Genomic DNA, 18,298 nt, shown 5'->3' with positions numbered 1-18,298 from the left:
TGACTTAAAACTCGCTGATTGCTCTTTACTCAGTCCATAATACAGCAGCTGCCAATCTCTTTTGGAATCCAAATGAAATGAAGGTTCACAAACAAAATGCTGAAGGAACACAGCAGGCCAGGCAACATCTATGGAAAAGAGTATACAGTCAATGTTTCTGACCCAAAATGGTGACTGTTTACACTTTTCCATAGATGCTGCCTGGCCTGCTGAGTCTCTCCAGCGTTTTTTGTACTGCTCAGATTTCCAGCATCTGCAGATTTCCTCATGTTTGGGAAATCAAGGTTGGAGCTTCCTGCAGTACCTGCCCAATCCACCTCCTGTAGTACAGGCTGATTGGGAATAGGTATCTGCACTGATTATAGGAGTAGGATCTCGACAATTTCTTCTCTTTATTGCAAAAAAAATCTCATTTTTTAAACAACAGAAAAGCTTAAGTAAGTAGTTTCTTAGAGAATATTCCTCTTTACAATTATGTTATTGCTAAACGGGCTCCTTTTAATGCAAAGTCAAATGCAGTTAACTGATTAGAGTTACTGGAACTTGCAAAAGCTTATTTTTTTACATTACAGTGGTTTTAATTTTCTGATAGCTTTTTGGTGTAATTTGATGCATATGAAATTTGCCAGTCATACAATATATAAAATCACAAAGCTAATTAGATTTGCTTCCCCAAATAAATGATAGATAAATGTTTGTTTAATTTAGCTCTAAGATTAATTTGAAAAGGACCTAAATGTAATATTTGTATATGACCAATGCATCGGCTTCTTTTGCTGTTGGTTGATTTTTGGAAATGAGTTTACGCATTTTCAGTTTGCACTTTGCAATATTTATATGTAATGTTGTCAAATGTCTGTGCATCTCAGAAAGATAAAATACTTCAGCTTCTTAATCAGGTTGTTTTTGAAATGGAAGCAGAAAGTGCTGGACACATTCAGCCAGCTTAGGCGATGTGAATGAGGAGCATATGTTTCATGTTGAAGTCATTTAATCAGACTTCAAACATCTGCTGTACAGTACTTCATTTTCTTTTGGCATTATCCATGAATTTTGTTAGTTGAATGACGCAGTTTTGATCCATAAATTTAATTTAAATGTAATACGATTAATTCTGCCAAATTATTAAAACATTGTGATTTCATATTGTAATGAAATATATTATTTGTTAGAATTCATCAGGAAATGTCAAAAATCCACATACCAGAATATGTCAGCCTGTTTTATGTAGACAATAATTTTCTATTCGCTTCTCATTCTATTCATATACAAACCTTTGAGATAAACAATTTTGCAACCTCAACTCAACTGGTTTTTCCCTCTCCTTTGAGGTAACAATCTTATAATCATTGAACCCGGTGCACAGGAGCTATTCAGCCCATTGTCTGCTTGCTCTCAGAAAGGCAATCCATCAATCCCATTCCCCCACATCTGTAGCCTTGCAAGGTGTCCTCTCTAAAATGTATCTCATGTCTTTTTGAAAGCTCTGATTCATTGCTTCCACTCCCACTGTAGGCAGTGAATTTAAGTTATAGCTATTCAATATTATGCTTTTGTTCACATTTCTATGTTCTCCTCAGTGCCTTCTGGGGCCCCCCATCTTTGAGCCAATTGCTGACAGAAACATATTCTTTCTCGCTATCCAAGGAAAACTATTAAACCCCTCAATAAAATCAGCTGTCAATCTTCTTTGCTTCGAGGACATCAACATCAGCATCTCCAAGTCTAAATTATTTCTGAAATCTCTCATCACTGAAATAATTCTAGTAAACACTTCAACACTTTGTCATGTCCTTTCATATCCTTTCTCAAGTGAAGTAATCCGATTGGATGTCATGTTCCAGTTCTAGCCTCATTAGTGGACCATGTACAAGGATCACCAGGGAATCCTGGTTGAAGAAAGCTTTCTGCACTTATTTGATAGCTTCAGTTTTTCCCATCTCCCCACGGTCAGTCCCTGTTCTTCCCTGCAAGCATTTCTGCTGCTGTAAATGTTATCTTGTTTAACTGCAAAGGCACTTAACATCTGTTACCTCGCCAGTCTCAATCAAACCATGCAGCTCCTTAAACTCCCTGTGCACATTTTTGCTCAACTAAAAGCAGACTAAACTTTGGAACGTTCAAAATGACTTGCATTTTTCTCTGCCAAGCCTTCCTTGGGCAGCAAGCTGATGTGTACCATCCACAGGAACTTGTGAAAGAAACTTGATGAAATCATGAGTGGTTGGGTATAATAAACTTGACACTTCTTTCTTTGTATTCAAAGGAATCTCACCAAAGTTAACCTCCACTGGAGAACCTTACTGCCCTTTAGCAGTGAAAGGGGAGGATTACAGCCATTGTTGGGGCAATTTTTCATTGCTGTGTGATAATTATATATATAATGTATAACCCATGACCTCAATTATATATATATGATAACCTGAATATACCTTTAAGTTAATTTATATGTTAATGTAACTTCATATGTAGATCTAATAATTACCTAAATTGTTATAATTTTCAATACCTGTGGAGAGGAAAACAGTTAACACTTCAAGCCAAAGATCATCTATCCGAACTTTCGTCAGACACGTAATCCTTTTTGAAATATTGACTATTTTTCTCTTCATTGATGCTGTATTACTTTCTGGTTAACCTTGGTTCTTTCTATTTTTATAAACACAAGAGATCCTGCAAATGCTGCAAATCCAGAGCAACACACACAAAATGCTGGAGCAACTCTGCAGGTCTGGTAGCATTTAAGGAGAAGAAGAAACGGTCGATGTTTTGGGCCAAGACCCTTCATCAGGATTTGAAAAGCTGGGTGATATTTATCATTCCACTGTTATTTTTTCCCCTTTTCATAGATACTGCCTGACCTGTTGAGATCCTCGAGCACTTTGTGTGTATTGCTTTCAGATTTCCAGCATGAGCAGTAGTTTAATGTCATTGAGAACATCTGGTTAATGTCCATCCAAGCATCATTAATATTAATTCTAATCTAATGTTTAGAGGCAGAACCTGTGAAGCAAGTGAAACAGAAACCTGCAGAGAAAGGTAACACAGAAATTGTTTATGTGCACATCTATTCCTATGGCTATTCTATTTCCTCCAGAACCACAGTAAGTCTTTAGGCTGGCTGGGTTATCATGAATTGTTATTGGTATTAGCACCTTAGCACCTCAGCACCTGGCGTGGATGCTACATGGCCTCCTCCCTGAGGGGAGTGGGACAAACTATCTATGAACAGTGTGGGTAGCATCCTTCATAATGTTACTGGTCCTCTCCCAACACCTTTCTTTATGTCTTTAAGGATCTCCTTCAATATTTCACCTTTCACTTTTAACCTATGACCTCTAGTTCTAAACACAAAATACTCTGCAGATGCTGGGGTCAAAGCAACACGCACAACACGCTGGAGGAACTCAGCAGGTTGGGCAGCATCTGTGGAAGCGATCAGTCAACGTTTCGGGCTGGAACCTTTCGTCAGGACTGTAGAGGGAAGGGGCAGAGGCCCTATAAAGAAGGTGGGGGGAGGGTGGGAAGGAGAAGGCTGGTAGGTTCCAGGTGTAAAACCAGTAAGGGGAAAGATCAAGGGGTGGGGGAGGGGAAGCAGGGAGGTGATAGGCAGGAAAGGTGAAGAAGGAATAGAGGAAAGCACAATGGGTAGTAGAAGGAGGTGGAACCATGAGGGAGGTGATAAGCAGCTGGAGGAGGGGGCAGAGTGAAACTAGGATGGAATTACTGGAAGTTGGAGAATTTGATGTTCACACCAAGGGGCTGGAGACTACCCAAACAGTATATGTGGTGTTGCTCCTCCAGCCTGAGTTTGGCCCCATCATGGCAGTAGAGGAGGCCATGTATGGACATATCCAAATGGGAATGTGAAGCAGAGTTGATGTGGGTGGCAACCGGGAGATCCTGTCTGTTGCGGCGGACGGAGTGGAGGTGCTCGATGAAGCAGTCCCCCAATCTGCGTCGGGTCTCACTGATGTAGAGGAGGCCGCACCGGGAGCACCGGATGCAATAGATGACCCCAACAGACTCACAAGTGAAGTGTTGCCTCACCTGGAAGGACTGTTTGGGGCTTTGAATGGTGATGAGAGAGGAGGTGTAGGGACAGGTGTAACACTTACGTTTGCAGGGATAAGTGCTGGGTGGGAGATCCGTGGGGAGGGATGTGTGGACCAGGGAGTTGTGGAGAGAACGATCCCTGTGGAAAGCGGAGAGGAGTAGAGAGGGAAAGATGAGCTTAGTGGTGGGGTTCTGTTGAAGGTGGCGGACGTTGCGGAGGATAATGTACTGGATCTGGAGGCTGATGGGGTGGTAGGTGAGGACAAGGGGAACTCTGTCCCTGTTGTGGTGACGAGAGGGTGGGGTGAGAGCCGAAGTGTGGGAAATGGAGGAGATGTGGGTGAGGGCATCATTGATGACGGTAGAAAGGAAACCACGATCCTTAAAGAAAGAGGACATTTGAGATGTCCTGGAAAGGAAAGCCTTATCCTGGGAGTAGGTGCGGTGGAGATGGAGGAACTGGGAATAGGGAATAGTGTTTTTGCATGTGGCTGGGTGGGAAGAGGTATAGTCGACGTAGTTATGAGAGTCAGTGGGTTTATAGAAGATGTCAGTGGACAGTCCAAGATGGACCAAGTGAATTTGAGGGCTGGATGGAAGTTAGGAGCAAAGTCGATGAAATTGACCAGCTCAGCATGGGTGCGTCGACTTTGTTCCTAACTTCCACCCAGCCCTCAAATTCACTTGGTCCATCTCGGACACTTCTCTCCCCTTTCTCAATCTCTCGGTCTCCATCTCTGGAGACAGACTGTCCACTGACATCTTCTATAAGTCCACTGACTCTCATAACTACCTCAACTATACCTCTTCCCAACCTGCCACATGCAAAAACGCTATTCCCTATTCCCAGTTCCTCCATCTCCACCGCACCTGCTCCCAGGATGAGGCTTTCCGTTCCAGGACATCTCAAATGTCCTCTTTCTTTAAGGATCGTTGTTTCCCTTCTGCCGTCATCAATAATGCCCCCACCCGCATCTCCTCCATTTCCCGCACTTCGGCCCTCACCCCATCCTCCCGTCACCACAACAGGGACAGAGTTCCCCTTGTCCTCACCTACCACCTCACCAGCCTCCGGATCCAGCACATTAACCTCTGCAACTTCTGCCACCTTCAACAGGACCCCACCACTAAGCTCATCTTTTCCTCTCTATTCCTCTCTGCTTTCCACAGGGATCATTCCATCTGCGACTCCCTGGTCCACACGTCCCTCCCCACAGATCTCCCACCTGGCACTTATCCCTGTAAGTGTAAATGCTACACCTGTCCCTACACCTCCTCTCTCACCACCACTCAGGGCCCCAAACAGTCCTTCTAGGTGAGGCAACGCTTCACTTGTGAGTCTGTTTGGGTCATCAATTGCATCCGGTGCTCCTGGTGCAGCCTCCCCTACATCGGTGAGACCCGACTCAGATTGAGGGACCGTTTTGTCGAGCACCTCCGCTCCGTCCACCACAACAGGCAGGATCTCCTGGTTGCCACCCACTTCAACTCTGCTTCACATTCCCATTCGGATATGTCCATACATGGCCTCCTCTACTGCCATGATGGGGCAAGACTCAGGCTGGAGGAGCAACACCTCATATACCGTCTAGGTAGTCTCCAGCCCCTTGGCATGTACATTGAATTCTCCAATTTCCGGTATTTCCCTCCCCCTCCCTTCCCCCATCCCAGTTTCACTCTGCCCCCTCCTTCAGCTGCTTGTCACCTCCCTCAGGTTCTGCCTCCTTCTACTACCCATTGTGCTTTCCCCTATTCCTTCTTCACCTTTCCTGCCTATCCCCTCCCCGCTTCCCCTCCTCCACCCCTTGATCTTTCCCCTTACTGGTTTTTCACCTGGCACCTACCAGCCTCTCCTTCCCACCTTCCCCCCACATTCTTTATAGGTCCTCTACCCCTTCCCTCTTCAGTCCTGATGAAGGGTCTCGGCCCAAAACATTCACTGTTCATTTCCATGGATGCTGCCCGACCTGCTGAGTTCCTCCAGCGTGTTGTGCGTGTTACCTCTAGTTCTCGTTTCTCCCAGCCTGAGTGGAAAAAGCCTGACTGTATTCATCCAATCTCTACCCTTCATAATTTCGCATACCTTTTAAAAAATAAATAAATATTTAAAAGAATGAAAAGTAAAACTATCATTTCTGATCACTATTCAATAACAGAATGACACACCAATAGTAAGGAAGTGTCTACTTTCAAAAGGGTGCAAAATTCTTAACTCAGATTTTCATAATTTTGTTCCTTAACAGCAGAAAAATCAAAAGTAACGAGTGAATGACTTTTGTGAATATTTTATTCTTGTTTGCCATTGTGTTAAATGATTAGAGCTCCTGGCAAATCCATTGCAAATTGGGCATGAACTTTCAATTTGCACCATTTTAAGATTGTTGGTATCTTTTGTTCCCTGAATGAATGATTGAATTACAGGAAAATCATTATTCTTCACCATACAAGTCACATCATTTTAATGTAACGTTGTAAATAACCAAATATTGATGTTTCATATTGTTCACTTCTAATTTTGCGATGTTACAAATTGTAAGTGCAACCTATAGACTATTTCTTCTTAACATTACCCTTCTCAGCAAAACTCAATGACACATAAATTCTAGCAATGGTTTATTTTAATAAGTATGTATTATCTTGTGCTTTGTATATATAGAAGCATTCGATAAGATGAAATTAATCTTGTTGGCTCACATTCCTGACTTTCCTGCATGTTGCATTAAAAAGCAAAGGGGGGCTACACTGGGTTGACCATTAACACCATAAGAGTGGTTCGTGCATGGAATGCACTGCCTGAGTCAGTGGTGGAGGCAGATACACTAGCGAAGTTTAAGAGACTACTATACAGGTATATGGAGGAATCTAAGGTGGGGGCTTATATGGGAGGCAGGGTTTGAGGGTCGGTACAACATTGTGGGCCAAAGGGCCTGTACTGTGCTGTACTATTCTATGTTCTATGTTCTATGTTATAGTGTCAGTCGCATTCTGATCTGAATATAGATGAGAATCTGCAGATGCTGGGAATCCAAAGCAACACTGACAAAATGCTGGAGGAACTCAGCAGAATCTATGGAAAAGAATAAACAGTCAACGTTTCAGGCTAAGGCTCTTCATCAGTCCTCACCCAACATCACAATTTCAACCTAATCTCAACCCAACATCACAACTTCTGTAATCAATACATTGATTTATGAAGGCCAAAGTGCCAATCGCTTTCTTTACGACACTATCTACCTGTGACACCACTTTCAAGGAATTATGGATCTGTACGCCCAGATTGCTCAGTTCTGCTGCACTCCTCAGTGCCCTACCAATCACTATGTAAGACCTACCCTGGTTGGTCCTCCCAAAGTGCAACATCTCACACTTGCCTGCATTAAATTCTACCTGCCATTTTTCAACTCATTTTTCCAGCTGGTTTATGTCCAACTGCGAGCTTTGATAGTCTTCCTCGTGGTCTATTGCATTCCCAATCTTAGTGTCATTCACAAATTTTCTGGCCAATTTACAACATTATTGGTTTGCCAGATCATTGATATACAGTAGATGATGAACCCCTGTGGCACTCCACTAGTCACAGGCATCCAGTCAGAGAGGCAACCATCTAAAACTGCTCTCTGTTCTTTTTCTATAAAGCAAATGCCTAATCCAATTTACTATCTCATCTTAAATGCCAAGTAACGGAAATTTTTTGAACAACGTCCCATGTGAAATCTTGTCAAAGGCTTTGCTAAAGTCCACGTTGAAAACATCCACTGCCTTGCCTTCATTAGCTTTCCTGGTAACGTCCTTTAAGATCTCTAAGATTGGTTAGACACGACTTACCACACACATAACCATGTTGACTATCCCTAATCAGTCCCTGTCTATTTAAATACTTGTATGTCTGGACCATTAGAGTACCTTCCAATAACTTTCCCACTACGAATGTCAGACTTGCTGGCCTATAATTTCTTGGCTTATTCTTAGAGCCTTTCTTAAACAATGGAACAACAGTAGCTATCCTCCAAACTACTGACACCTCACCTGCAGTTGAGGATGATAAAAAAGATCTTAATTAGGACCCCGGCAATTTCTCCGCTAGCCTCCCACAGGGTCCAAGGGACCACGTTGTCATGCCCTAGGGATTTATCCACCCTAATTTGCTTCAAGACAACAAACACGTCCTCCTCTGTAATCTGTATAGGGTCCATGATCTTTTTGCTGTATTTCCTCACTTCTGTCCTCCTGAGTAAATGCAGATACAAAAAAAATTTAAGACCTCCCACATCAGTTTGGCTGCATGCAATCAAAAGATTTCCACTTTGATCTTCCAGAGGACCAATTTTGAACTTTGGGATCCATTTGCTCTTAATATATCTGTGTTTTCTTCCATATGATTGCAAGAAGTTCTGCAGATGCCGAGAATCCAGAGTAACACATACAAAATATTGACGGAACTCAGCAGGTCAGGCAGCATGTATGGAGAAGAACGAAAACAACTGTTATTTCAGTCCAAGACCCTTTCACAGTCAGGAATGTAGACAGTTTTTTCCTCTCCATAGATGCTGCCTAACATGTTGAGTTCCTCCTGCATTTTGTGTGTGTTGGTTTGGAATTAGAATGATTTCATTTCGTATATTCAGGCGAATTAAGAATAATTTTCTTGTTATGGTTTTTATTCTTAATGGTAATTAAATGGAAATGAAATGATGGAGGGAAAGTTGGTGAGAAGAACGCAGACAACAGGAATTCTGCAGATGCTGGAAATTCAAGCAACACACATAAAAGTTGCTGGTGAACGCAGCAGGCCAGGCAGCATCTCTAGGAAGAGGTACAGTCGACGTTTCAGGCCGAGACCCTTCGTCAGGACTAACTGAAGGAAGAGTTAGTAAGAGATTTGAAAGTGGGAGGGGGAGGGGGAGATCCAAAATGATAGGAGAAGACAGGAGGGGGAGGGATGGAGCCAAGAGCTGGACAGGTGATTGGCAAAGGGGATATGAGAGGATCGTGGGACAGGAGGCCGAGGGAGAAGGAAAGGGGGGGGGGGAACCAGAGGATGGGCAAGGGGTATAGTCAGAGGGACAGAGGGAGAAAAAGGAGAAAGAAAAAAAGAATGTGTGTATAAAAATAAATAACGGATGGGGTACGAGGGAGAGGTGGGGCATTAGCGGAAGTTAGACAAGTGAATGTTCATGCCATCAGATTGGAGGCTACCCTGACGGAATATAAGGTGTTGTTCCTCCAACCTGAGTGTGGCTTCATCTTTACAGTAGAGGAGGACGTGGATAGACATGTCAGAATGGGAATTGGATGTGGAATTAAAATGTGTGGCCACTGGGAGATCCTGCTTTCTCTGGCGGACAGAGCGTAGGTGTTCAGCAAAGCGGTCTCCCAGTCTGTGTCGGGTCTCGCCAATATATAGAAGGCCACGTCGGGAGAACCGGACGCAGTATATCACCCCAGCCGACTCACAGGTGAAGTGTTGCTTCACCTGGAAGGACTGTCTGGAGCCCTGAATGGTGGTAAGGGAGGAAGTGTAAGGGCATGTGTAGCACTTGTTCTCCTTACAAGGATAAGTGCCAGGAGGGAGATCAGTGGGGAAGGATGAGGGGGGACGAATGGACAAGGGAGTCACGTAGGGAGCGATCCCTGCGGAAAGCGGAGAGGGGGAGCAGGGAAAAATGTGCTTAGTGGTGGGATCCCGTTGGAGGTGGCGGAAGTTACGGAGAATAATATGTTGGACCCGGAGGCTGGTGGGGTGGTAGGTGAGGACCAGGGGAACCCTATTCCTAGTGGGGTGGCGGGAGGATGGAGTGAGAGCACATGTGCGTGAAATGGGGGAGATGCGTTTGAGAGCAGAGTTGATAGTGGAGGAAGGGAAGCCCCTTTCTTTAAAAAAGGAGGACATCTCCCTTGTCCTGGAATGAAAAGCCTCATCCTGAGAGCAGATGCGGTGGAGACGGAGGAATTGCAAGAAGGGGATGGCGTTTTTGCAAGAGACAGGGTGAGAAGAGGAATAGTCCAGATACCTGTGAGAGTCAGTAGGCTTATAGTAGACATCAGTGGATAAGCTGTCTCCAGAGACAGAGACCGAAAGATCTAGAAAGAGGAGGGCCGTGTCGGAAATGGACCAGGTAAACTTGAGGGCAGGGTGAAAGTTGGAGGCAAAGTTAATAAAGTCAACAAGCTCAGCATGCGTGCAGGAAATGCTCTGTCGTCGGTAAGGCCCTCACGTTTGTCCCCCTTCGCCCACACCTCAGCAAGTTCCGTGTTCGCCATGATGCGGAGCTCTTCTTCCGCCGTCTCCGTCTCCAGGCTTACTTCTTCAGCAAGGACTCTTCCACCCCCACCGATGACTCCTTCTCCCGTCTTCAACCCTCCTCTTCTTCATGGACACCCCGCTCTGGTCTTGTGCCTGCTCTGGATCTCTTCATTGCTAACTGCCATTGGGACATCAACCGTGTTGACTTCAGCGCACCTTGTTCCCATTCCAACCTCACTCCTTCGGAACGCTCTGCTCTCCACTCCCTCCGTGCTAATCCTAACCTTATTATTAAACCCGCCGATAAGGGGGGTGATGTTGTAGTCTGGCGTACTGACCTCTACCTTGCCGAGGCACAGCGACAACTCGTGGATACCTCCTCTTATTTACCCCTCGATCGTGACCCCACTAAGGAGCACCAGGCCATTGTCTCCCACACCATCACCGACTTTATCCGCTCAGGGGATCTCCCATCCACTGCTACCAACCTTATAGTTCCCACACCCCGCACTTCCCGTTTCTACCTCCTACCCAAGATCCACAAACCTGCCTGTCCTGGCAGACCTATTGTCTCAGCTTGCTTCTGCCCCACCGACCTCATTTCTGCATACCTCGAAATGGTTTTATCCCCCCTTGTTCAATCCCTTCCTACTTATGTTCGTGACACTTCTCACGCTCTTAAACTTTTCGATGATTTTAAGTTCCCTGGCCCCCACCGCTTTATTTTCACCGTGGATGTCCAGTCCCTATATACTTCCATCCCCCATCGGGAAGGTCTCAAAGCTCTCCGCTTCTTTTTGGATTCCAGACCTAACCAGTTCCCCTCTACCACCACTCTGCTCCATCTAGCAGAATTAGTCCTTACTCTTAATAATTTCTCCTTTGGCTCCTCCCACTTCCTCCAAACTAAAGGTGTAGCTATGGGCACCCGTATGGGTCCTAGCTATGCCTGCCTTTTTGTTGGCTTTGTGGAACAATCTATGTTCCGTGCCTATTCTGGTATCTGTCCCCCACTTTTCCTTCGCTACATCGACGACTGCATTGGCGCTGCTTCCTGCACGCATGCTGAGCTCGTTGACTTTATTAACTTTGCCTCCAACTTTCACCCTGCCCTCAAGTTTACCTGGTCCATTTCCAACATGGCCCTCCCCTTTCTAGATCTTTCTGTCTCTCTCTGGAGACAGCTTATCCACTGATGTCTACTATAAGCCTACTGACTCTCACAGCTATCTGGACTACTCCTCTTCTCACCCTGTCTATTGCAAAAATGCCATCCCCTTCTCGCAAATTCCTCCGTCTCCACCGCATCTGCTCTCAGGATGAGGCTTTTCTTTCCAGGACGAGGAAGATGTCCTCCTTTTTTAAAGAAAGGGGCTTCCCTTCCTCCACTATCAACTCTGCTCTCAAACGCTTCTCCCCCATTTCACACACATCTGCTCTCACTCCATCCTCCTGCCACCCCACTAGGAATAGGGTTCCCCTGGTCCTCACCTACCACCCCACCAGCCTCCGGGTCCAACATATTATTCTCCGTAACTTCCGCCACCTCCAACGGGATCCCACCACTAAGGACATCTTTCCCTCCCCCCCCATCTGCTTTCCGCAGGGATCGCTCCCTATGCGACTCCCTTGTCCATTCGTCCCTCCAATCCCTCCCCACTGATCTCCCTCCTGGCACTTATCTTTGTAAGCGGAATAAGTGCTACACATGCCCTTACACTTCCTCCCTTACCACCATTCAGGGCTCCAGACAGTCCTTCCAGGTGAGGCGACACTTCACCTGTGAGTCAGCTGGGGTGATATACTGCGTCCGGTGCTCCCGATGTGGCCTTCTATATATTGGCGAGACCCGACGCAAACTGGGAGACCGCTTTACTGAACACCTACGCTCTGTCCGCCAGAGAAAGCAGGATCTCCCAGTGGCCACACATTTTAATTCCACATCCCATTCCCGTTCTGACATGTCTATCCACGGCCTCCTCTACTGTAAAGATGAAGCCACACTCAGGTTGGAGGAACAGCACCTTATATTCCGTCTGGGTAGCCTCCAACCTGGTGGCATGAACATTGACCTCTCTAACTTCTGCTAATGCCCCACCTTCCCCTCGTACCCCATCCGTTATTTATTTTTATACACACATTCTTTCTCTCACACTCCTTTTTCTCCCTCTGTCCCTCTGACTATACCCCTTGCCCATCCTCTGGGTCCCCCCCCCCCCGTCTTTCTCCCTCGGCCTCCTGTTCCATGATCCTCTCATTTCCCCTTTGCCAATCACCTGTCCAGCTCTTGGCTCCACCTCTCCCCCTCCTGTCTTCTCCTATCATTTTGGATCTCTCCCTCCCCCTCTCACTTTCAAATCTCTTACTAGCTCTTCCTTCAGTTAGTCCTGACGAAGGGTCTCAGCCAGAAATGTCAACTGTACCTCTTCCTAGAGATGCTGCCCGAGAAGAATGCAGTGTCGCCTCATTTTTCTGTACAAATCAGAAGGGAAAAAAAAACAGAATTACCCTCCTGTTTGCGACGATAATTGCAGGACAGTATTCACTTTGAATATTTTGAATATATGTTTAAGAGGTTACTATCTGGTTAATATTCATGCTTAATGAAGATCCGGTTATCAATGAAACTAACAAATTGTCCTTTAAACGATTAGAGGCAGAAACAATAAAGAAAGTGAAACCAAAGGCTACAGAGAAAGATCATACAATGTTACATCGACAGAAAATTTACATTTGATGGTAGCTTTGCAGATCTTCCTTTTCTAATGCCAAATTATAAGAAGTATTCTCTTGGGACACTTTATGTGCCACAGTTCCTGGGGAGACTTTGGATTGTGCATAATTCGGCACTTGGCAAAGTCCAATAAAAGAAGCTGTGTTTAAGCAGAGCGGTCATTGTGTGAATGGACCAATGTTAGAGCAGGAAGTTGAGGCTTTGGTGAGGAAAGGCACGGGCCGCAGCAAGTTTACTTTTGTTATATATTCTTTCTTTCTTTCTTATTGCACATTTAGAACAGTGGGGCTGTTAGGTAGCATAGTGAAATACTTCTCTTTTGGGATTAGGGAGGGCAGGAGACCTCGATTTGCTCTGATGATTACACCTGCATGAAGTGTATCCAATTGCAGTTTCAACAGACATGTTAAGGAGTTGGAGCTGGAACTGGATGAACTCCATATCATTTGAGGGGCTGAGAGGTGAAATACAGGACATACAGGGGGGGGTACTCTAATTACACCCAACGTACTGGACACAGGTAACAACTGTGTGACCATCAGGAGGGATTAAGGATATAGGCCGCTAATGCAGAGTACCCCTGTCTGCATTCCCCTCAACAACAGGTATATATCTTTGGATAAGAGATTACTATCTGTTTTTAATATTCATTTTTAATGAAGATTTGTTTATCAATGAAACTAATTAATTGTTCTTTTAATAATTAGAGGCAGAAAAAATAAGGAAAGTGAAACCAAAAGCTACAGAGAAAGGTACTACAATATTACACCAACAGAATACTTAGATTTGATGGTAGCTTTGCAACTCCTACTTTTCTAATGTCAAGTGGTCAAAATAATTCTCTTGGAACATCTAGCGCTCCACAGTTCCTGAGGAGGTCTTGGATTGCTTAGAGGGAGATAGAATTTCAAACAAGTTGGCATATTTTGTGCACCACAGTTCCTAAGGAGACATTGGATTGCGCATAATTAGGTACTTGACAAGATCCAATAAAAAGAAGTTAGGTTTAAGCAGAGCGGCCATTGTGTGAATGGGCCAGTGTCAGAGTGGGGAGTTGAGGCTTTGGCCTATCAAGGTTTTGGTGAGGGGGGGCATAAGCTGCAGCTAGTTTTTTTTTCCCATTATTCCTTTTTTTTTTCTTATTGCACACTTAGAGCAGTGGGGATGCCAGACAGGATACTGGAATGCAGGATGTGGGAAGGCAAAGAGATCTCCAGTGTCCCTGATGACTACACCTACAAGAAGTGCTTCCTGCTGCAGTTTCTATTTATTAGACCGTGTTAAGCTGGAATTGAATAAACTCCAGATCATTTGGGAGGCTGAGGGGTTGGTAGACAGGACATACAGGGAGGTACAGCAGTTATACCCAAGGTGTGGGATGAGTGCAACTGGGTGACTGTCAGGAGGGATAAAGGGAATAAGCAGCTAATGCAGAGCACCCCATGTGTGTTTCCCCTCAACAAAAAGTATGTGCTTCAATACTGTTGGGGAGATGACCGAGCAGAGAAAAACTATAGGTGTCTGGCACTGAGTGTGGCTCTGTGGATCAAAAGGGAAGCCAGTGGGGGAGAAGAGGTGAGCTGTAGTGATAGGGGATCTGGTGGTTAGGGGAACAGAAGGGATGTTCTGAGAATGAGAATGGGATTCCCAGATGGTATGTTACCTCCTAGGTGCCAGGGTCAGGGACATCTCAAATTGAGTCCAGAGCATTCTTAAGTGGGATGATGAGTAGCCAGGGCCTGTGGTCCATGTTAATGATGTGGGAAGGAGGAATGACGAGGTCTTGCAAAGTGAGATTAGGGAATTAGGTGCTCAGTTAAAGGTCAGCACTCCTGGGTTGTGATATCAGGCCTGTTACCCATGCCACATGCTAGTGAGGCTGGAAACAAGAAGATCATGCAGTTTAACATGTGGCTAAGAAGATGGTGCAGGAGGAAGGGCTTCAAACTTTTGGATCACTGGGCTCTCTACAAGGGAGGTAGAACCAGTACAGAAGCCGGCCAGTGGTGTAGCGGCATCAGTCTGGATTTCAAGGTGAACGGTACTGAGTTCGAATCTGGCTGGCTCCTTGCACACTTTATATCCATGCTGGGTTGAGCATTGAGCTAGTAACTTGGCCTCAAAAAACAGTCAAATGCTACAGAAAATGCCAAGATTCTGCTGATGCGCTACAAGATGCAAAAAAAGAACAAGAAGAAGGAAGAAGATGGTGCTGGAGGGAGGGCTTCAGATTTTTGGATCATTGGGCTCTCTTCCAGGGAGCTGGAATCTGTATAGAAGGGACAGTTGGCACCTGAACTGGGTCTGTGGGGGATCTAATACTCTAGTGGGATGGTTTGCTGGTGCTGCGTGGGGGGATGCAGGGTGGAGGTAGTGTTTAAGCTAGAGTTGCAGACGGATGGGAACGAGAGAGCCAGAGCAGATAGTGGAGTGGTTTTGAAGAAAGATGTTGTTAAGCTTATATACAAAATCAGGAATCAAAAGGTTGAACGTGATGGGACTAAAGTTCTGAGCTGTGTATACTTCAGTGCAAGGAATATTATTGTTGGAAAGGCAGCGGAACTTCGGGTAAGGGTCAGCATGTGGAATTATAACATTAGTGAAACTTGTTTGCAGGAGGGACAGGACTGGCAGTTCAGAATTCTGCTGTTTTAGACCATAGAGCAGGAGGGATTAAAGGGCGAGGGGTGGCATTACCAGACAGGGAAAATATCGCAGCAGTGCTTAGTTAGGACAGACTAGTGAGGCAAATGAGGAATAAGTTATTTCCATGTGTTGGTGCGTTCCACTGGACAGTCGGGGCAATGTGGTGTGGAGCTAAGCTAGAATCAGTGCTGCCCCTAGTGTCCACTCTGCAGAAGACATGCTGTATTATGTTTGACAGCAGTCTGCTGCAAGATTCATAATTCCTTGAAAGTGTTGTCATGGGTAGATAAGGTCATAATAAAAGCTTTTGGCCTTCATAAATCAATGTATTCAGTATAGAGTTGAGATGTTATGCTGAAGTTGTATAAGACGTTGATGAGGCCTAATTTGGAGTATCGTGTGCAGCTTTGATCACCTACCTACAGGAAAGGAGTAAACAAGATTGAAAGAGTACAGAGAAAATTTACGTTACTGGAGCCGAGGGAACTGAGTTATAAGGGGAGATTGAAAAGGTTACAACTTTGTTCCCTGGAGCAGACGGGAATGAGGGAGATTTGACAGAGGCATTCAAAATTATGTGGGGTGTAGAAAGAGCAAATGCAAGCAGGCTTTTCCCGCAGAGTTTGGGTGAGACGAGAACTAGAGGTCATATGTTAAGGGTGAAAAGTAAAATGTTTAAGGAGAACAGGAGGACGAATGTCTTCACTCAGAGGGTGGTGAGAGTGTGGAATGAGCTTCCTGTGCAAGTTTTGAAATTTGAAACTTTGAGAGATTGTAATAGTTACATAGATGGGAGGTGTATGGAGGGCTATGATGCAGGCGCTGGTTGATGGGACGAGGCAGATTAATGTTTCAGAATGGACTAGGTGGGCTGAAGGGCCTGTTTCTGTGCTGAAGTGTAGAAGTTTCTATTAACAGTGACCTTATTTACTCATTTAGAGATGCAGCACGGTAACAGGCCACACTGCCTAATCACACCCTTGCGACAAACTAAACAACTAACCCATAGGTCTTTGTTATGTGGGAGGAAACCAGAACACCCAGAGGAATCCCACACGATCATGAGGAGAACGTACAAACTGCTTGCAGACAGTGATAGAATTGAACCCGTGCTGTGGGCACTGTAACAGCACTGATTCCAATTTTCTGTCAATAAATGTAAAATGCAGAAATGTGCATTTAAAATCTGCAAGGAAGTAATGTTAGTTTTGTTTAAGAACTTTAACAGATGAGCCATAGTTATAGCAGATATGTGTTTAAATGGCCCTGTCATATCATTAAGCTGCATTAATTTAAATAATCTCACATGTGGATGGATGTGATTCCCAGTCAAAGGAGTGAAACATTAATGAATACCTCTCCTGGTCACAGACCAAAAGAAATTTAAAAAACTGGGTACTGGGAGCCTGGAGGCTTGCCCTGGAGTTGTAGTACTACTGTGTATGTGTGTGGGTGGGCGACAGGAAGGAAAGCGGCTTGTTTTGCTGTGTTGTTCTGTGTGTTGTTGTGTCTCCTTTGTTGTGATTTGTATTGTTCTGCTGAGTAAGCATCTTGGGCATGCTATGGCACTGCCAGAATGTGGGGCGACACTTGTGTTGCCCCAGGCAAATAACATATTATTGATTTTTAACACAAATGACGCATTTCACTGGATGTCTCGATGATAAACAGATCTGAATCTGAATCTCAAATGAGTTCACCAGTAACTGAAATCTATCTCTTCCACCAAAAACATATGGTGATTAACTCATATTTTATCTTTATTTGTCTCCTAAACAGTGGTAAAGCCTGAAGTAACAAGTGAGTGATTATCGTGGTTTCGAAATTCTATTCTTGTTGCATACAAAGTGCTTTGTTGGCATTACAGCTTTTATTCCTTACATAAAATGGAAGATTAAAGTTAGAACTCATATCATGTAGAAAGCAAATTGGCACGGACAACTTGCTGACATGTATCTATGCTTGTGATATTTATGCTTATAGATTGCAGATATTTAAATTTGAACCAAATTTGCATATTTTGTTTCCTATATTACAAGCATAATTATGGTTAGGTGGAACGTAGTTAATTGGTGTGAATGCTAATACAAAAAAACTAACTAGCAAACTGCAGCCTCTTTTTCGTCACCATTAACCTCGTCAACAAAATTTAAAGCTGTAAATATGAGACTTATTTTGTACTCTGCCTTTGTCACGTGTGTGTTGATTTTGTGCAATGTAGCTCAGTTGAATCCAGTTTACTGGCCATCGGCAAATTATATTAAATGAAATGACAGAGCAACTGTTGTCATTATGACTATCACCAGCATTATTGCATTGTTGTTACTATAGCAGTTAGATTCTTATCAAGGATCAAGGATCAAATTGATTTGCCATATACATTTACATATATTAAGAGTTTGCTGTGGTGTGTTTGTCTGGACGTGACATGCAAAAAAAAACAGGAAAACAACAACATTAGGTAATCAAAATCAGAATCAGGTTTAATATCACTGGCACGTGTTGTGAAATGTGTTGTTATGTGGCAGCAGTGCCTTGTAACATATAGTAATAAGTTATAAGTTAAATTAAATAATTAGCGCAAAAAGAGAGAGAAACGAAGTCATGGGTTTCAATGT

The 18,298-nt window shown here is 44.3% G+C and overlaps 1 protein-coding gene across 1 annotated transcript in view; it reads left to right on the top strand.

The window, feature by feature from the left end:
- Window positions 1-18,298, top strand: part of LOC134338322 (triadin-like) — a 426,556-nt gene that overhangs the window by 319,608 nt on the left and 88,650 nt on the right. The window contains exons 32-34 of the mRNA XM_063034074.1: window positions 2,995-3,039; window positions 13,742-13,786; window positions 17,460-17,480. Of these exons, the coding sequence (XP_062890144.1) occupies window positions 2,995-3,039; window positions 13,742-13,786; window positions 17,460-17,480 (111 nt within the window). The remainder of the gene's footprint in view (window positions 1-2,994; window positions 3,040-13,741; window positions 13,787-17,459; window positions 17,481-18,298) is intronic.

The sequence above is a fragment of the Mobula hypostoma genome, chromosome 2, assembly GCF_963921235.1.
Source record: "Mobula hypostoma chromosome 2, sMobHyp1.1, whole genome shotgun sequence".
NCBI lineage: Eukaryota > Metazoa > Chordata > Chondrichthyes > Myliobatiformes > Myliobatidae > Mobula > Mobula hypostoma.
This window is presented reverse-complemented; position numbering and strand designations above follow the sequence as displayed.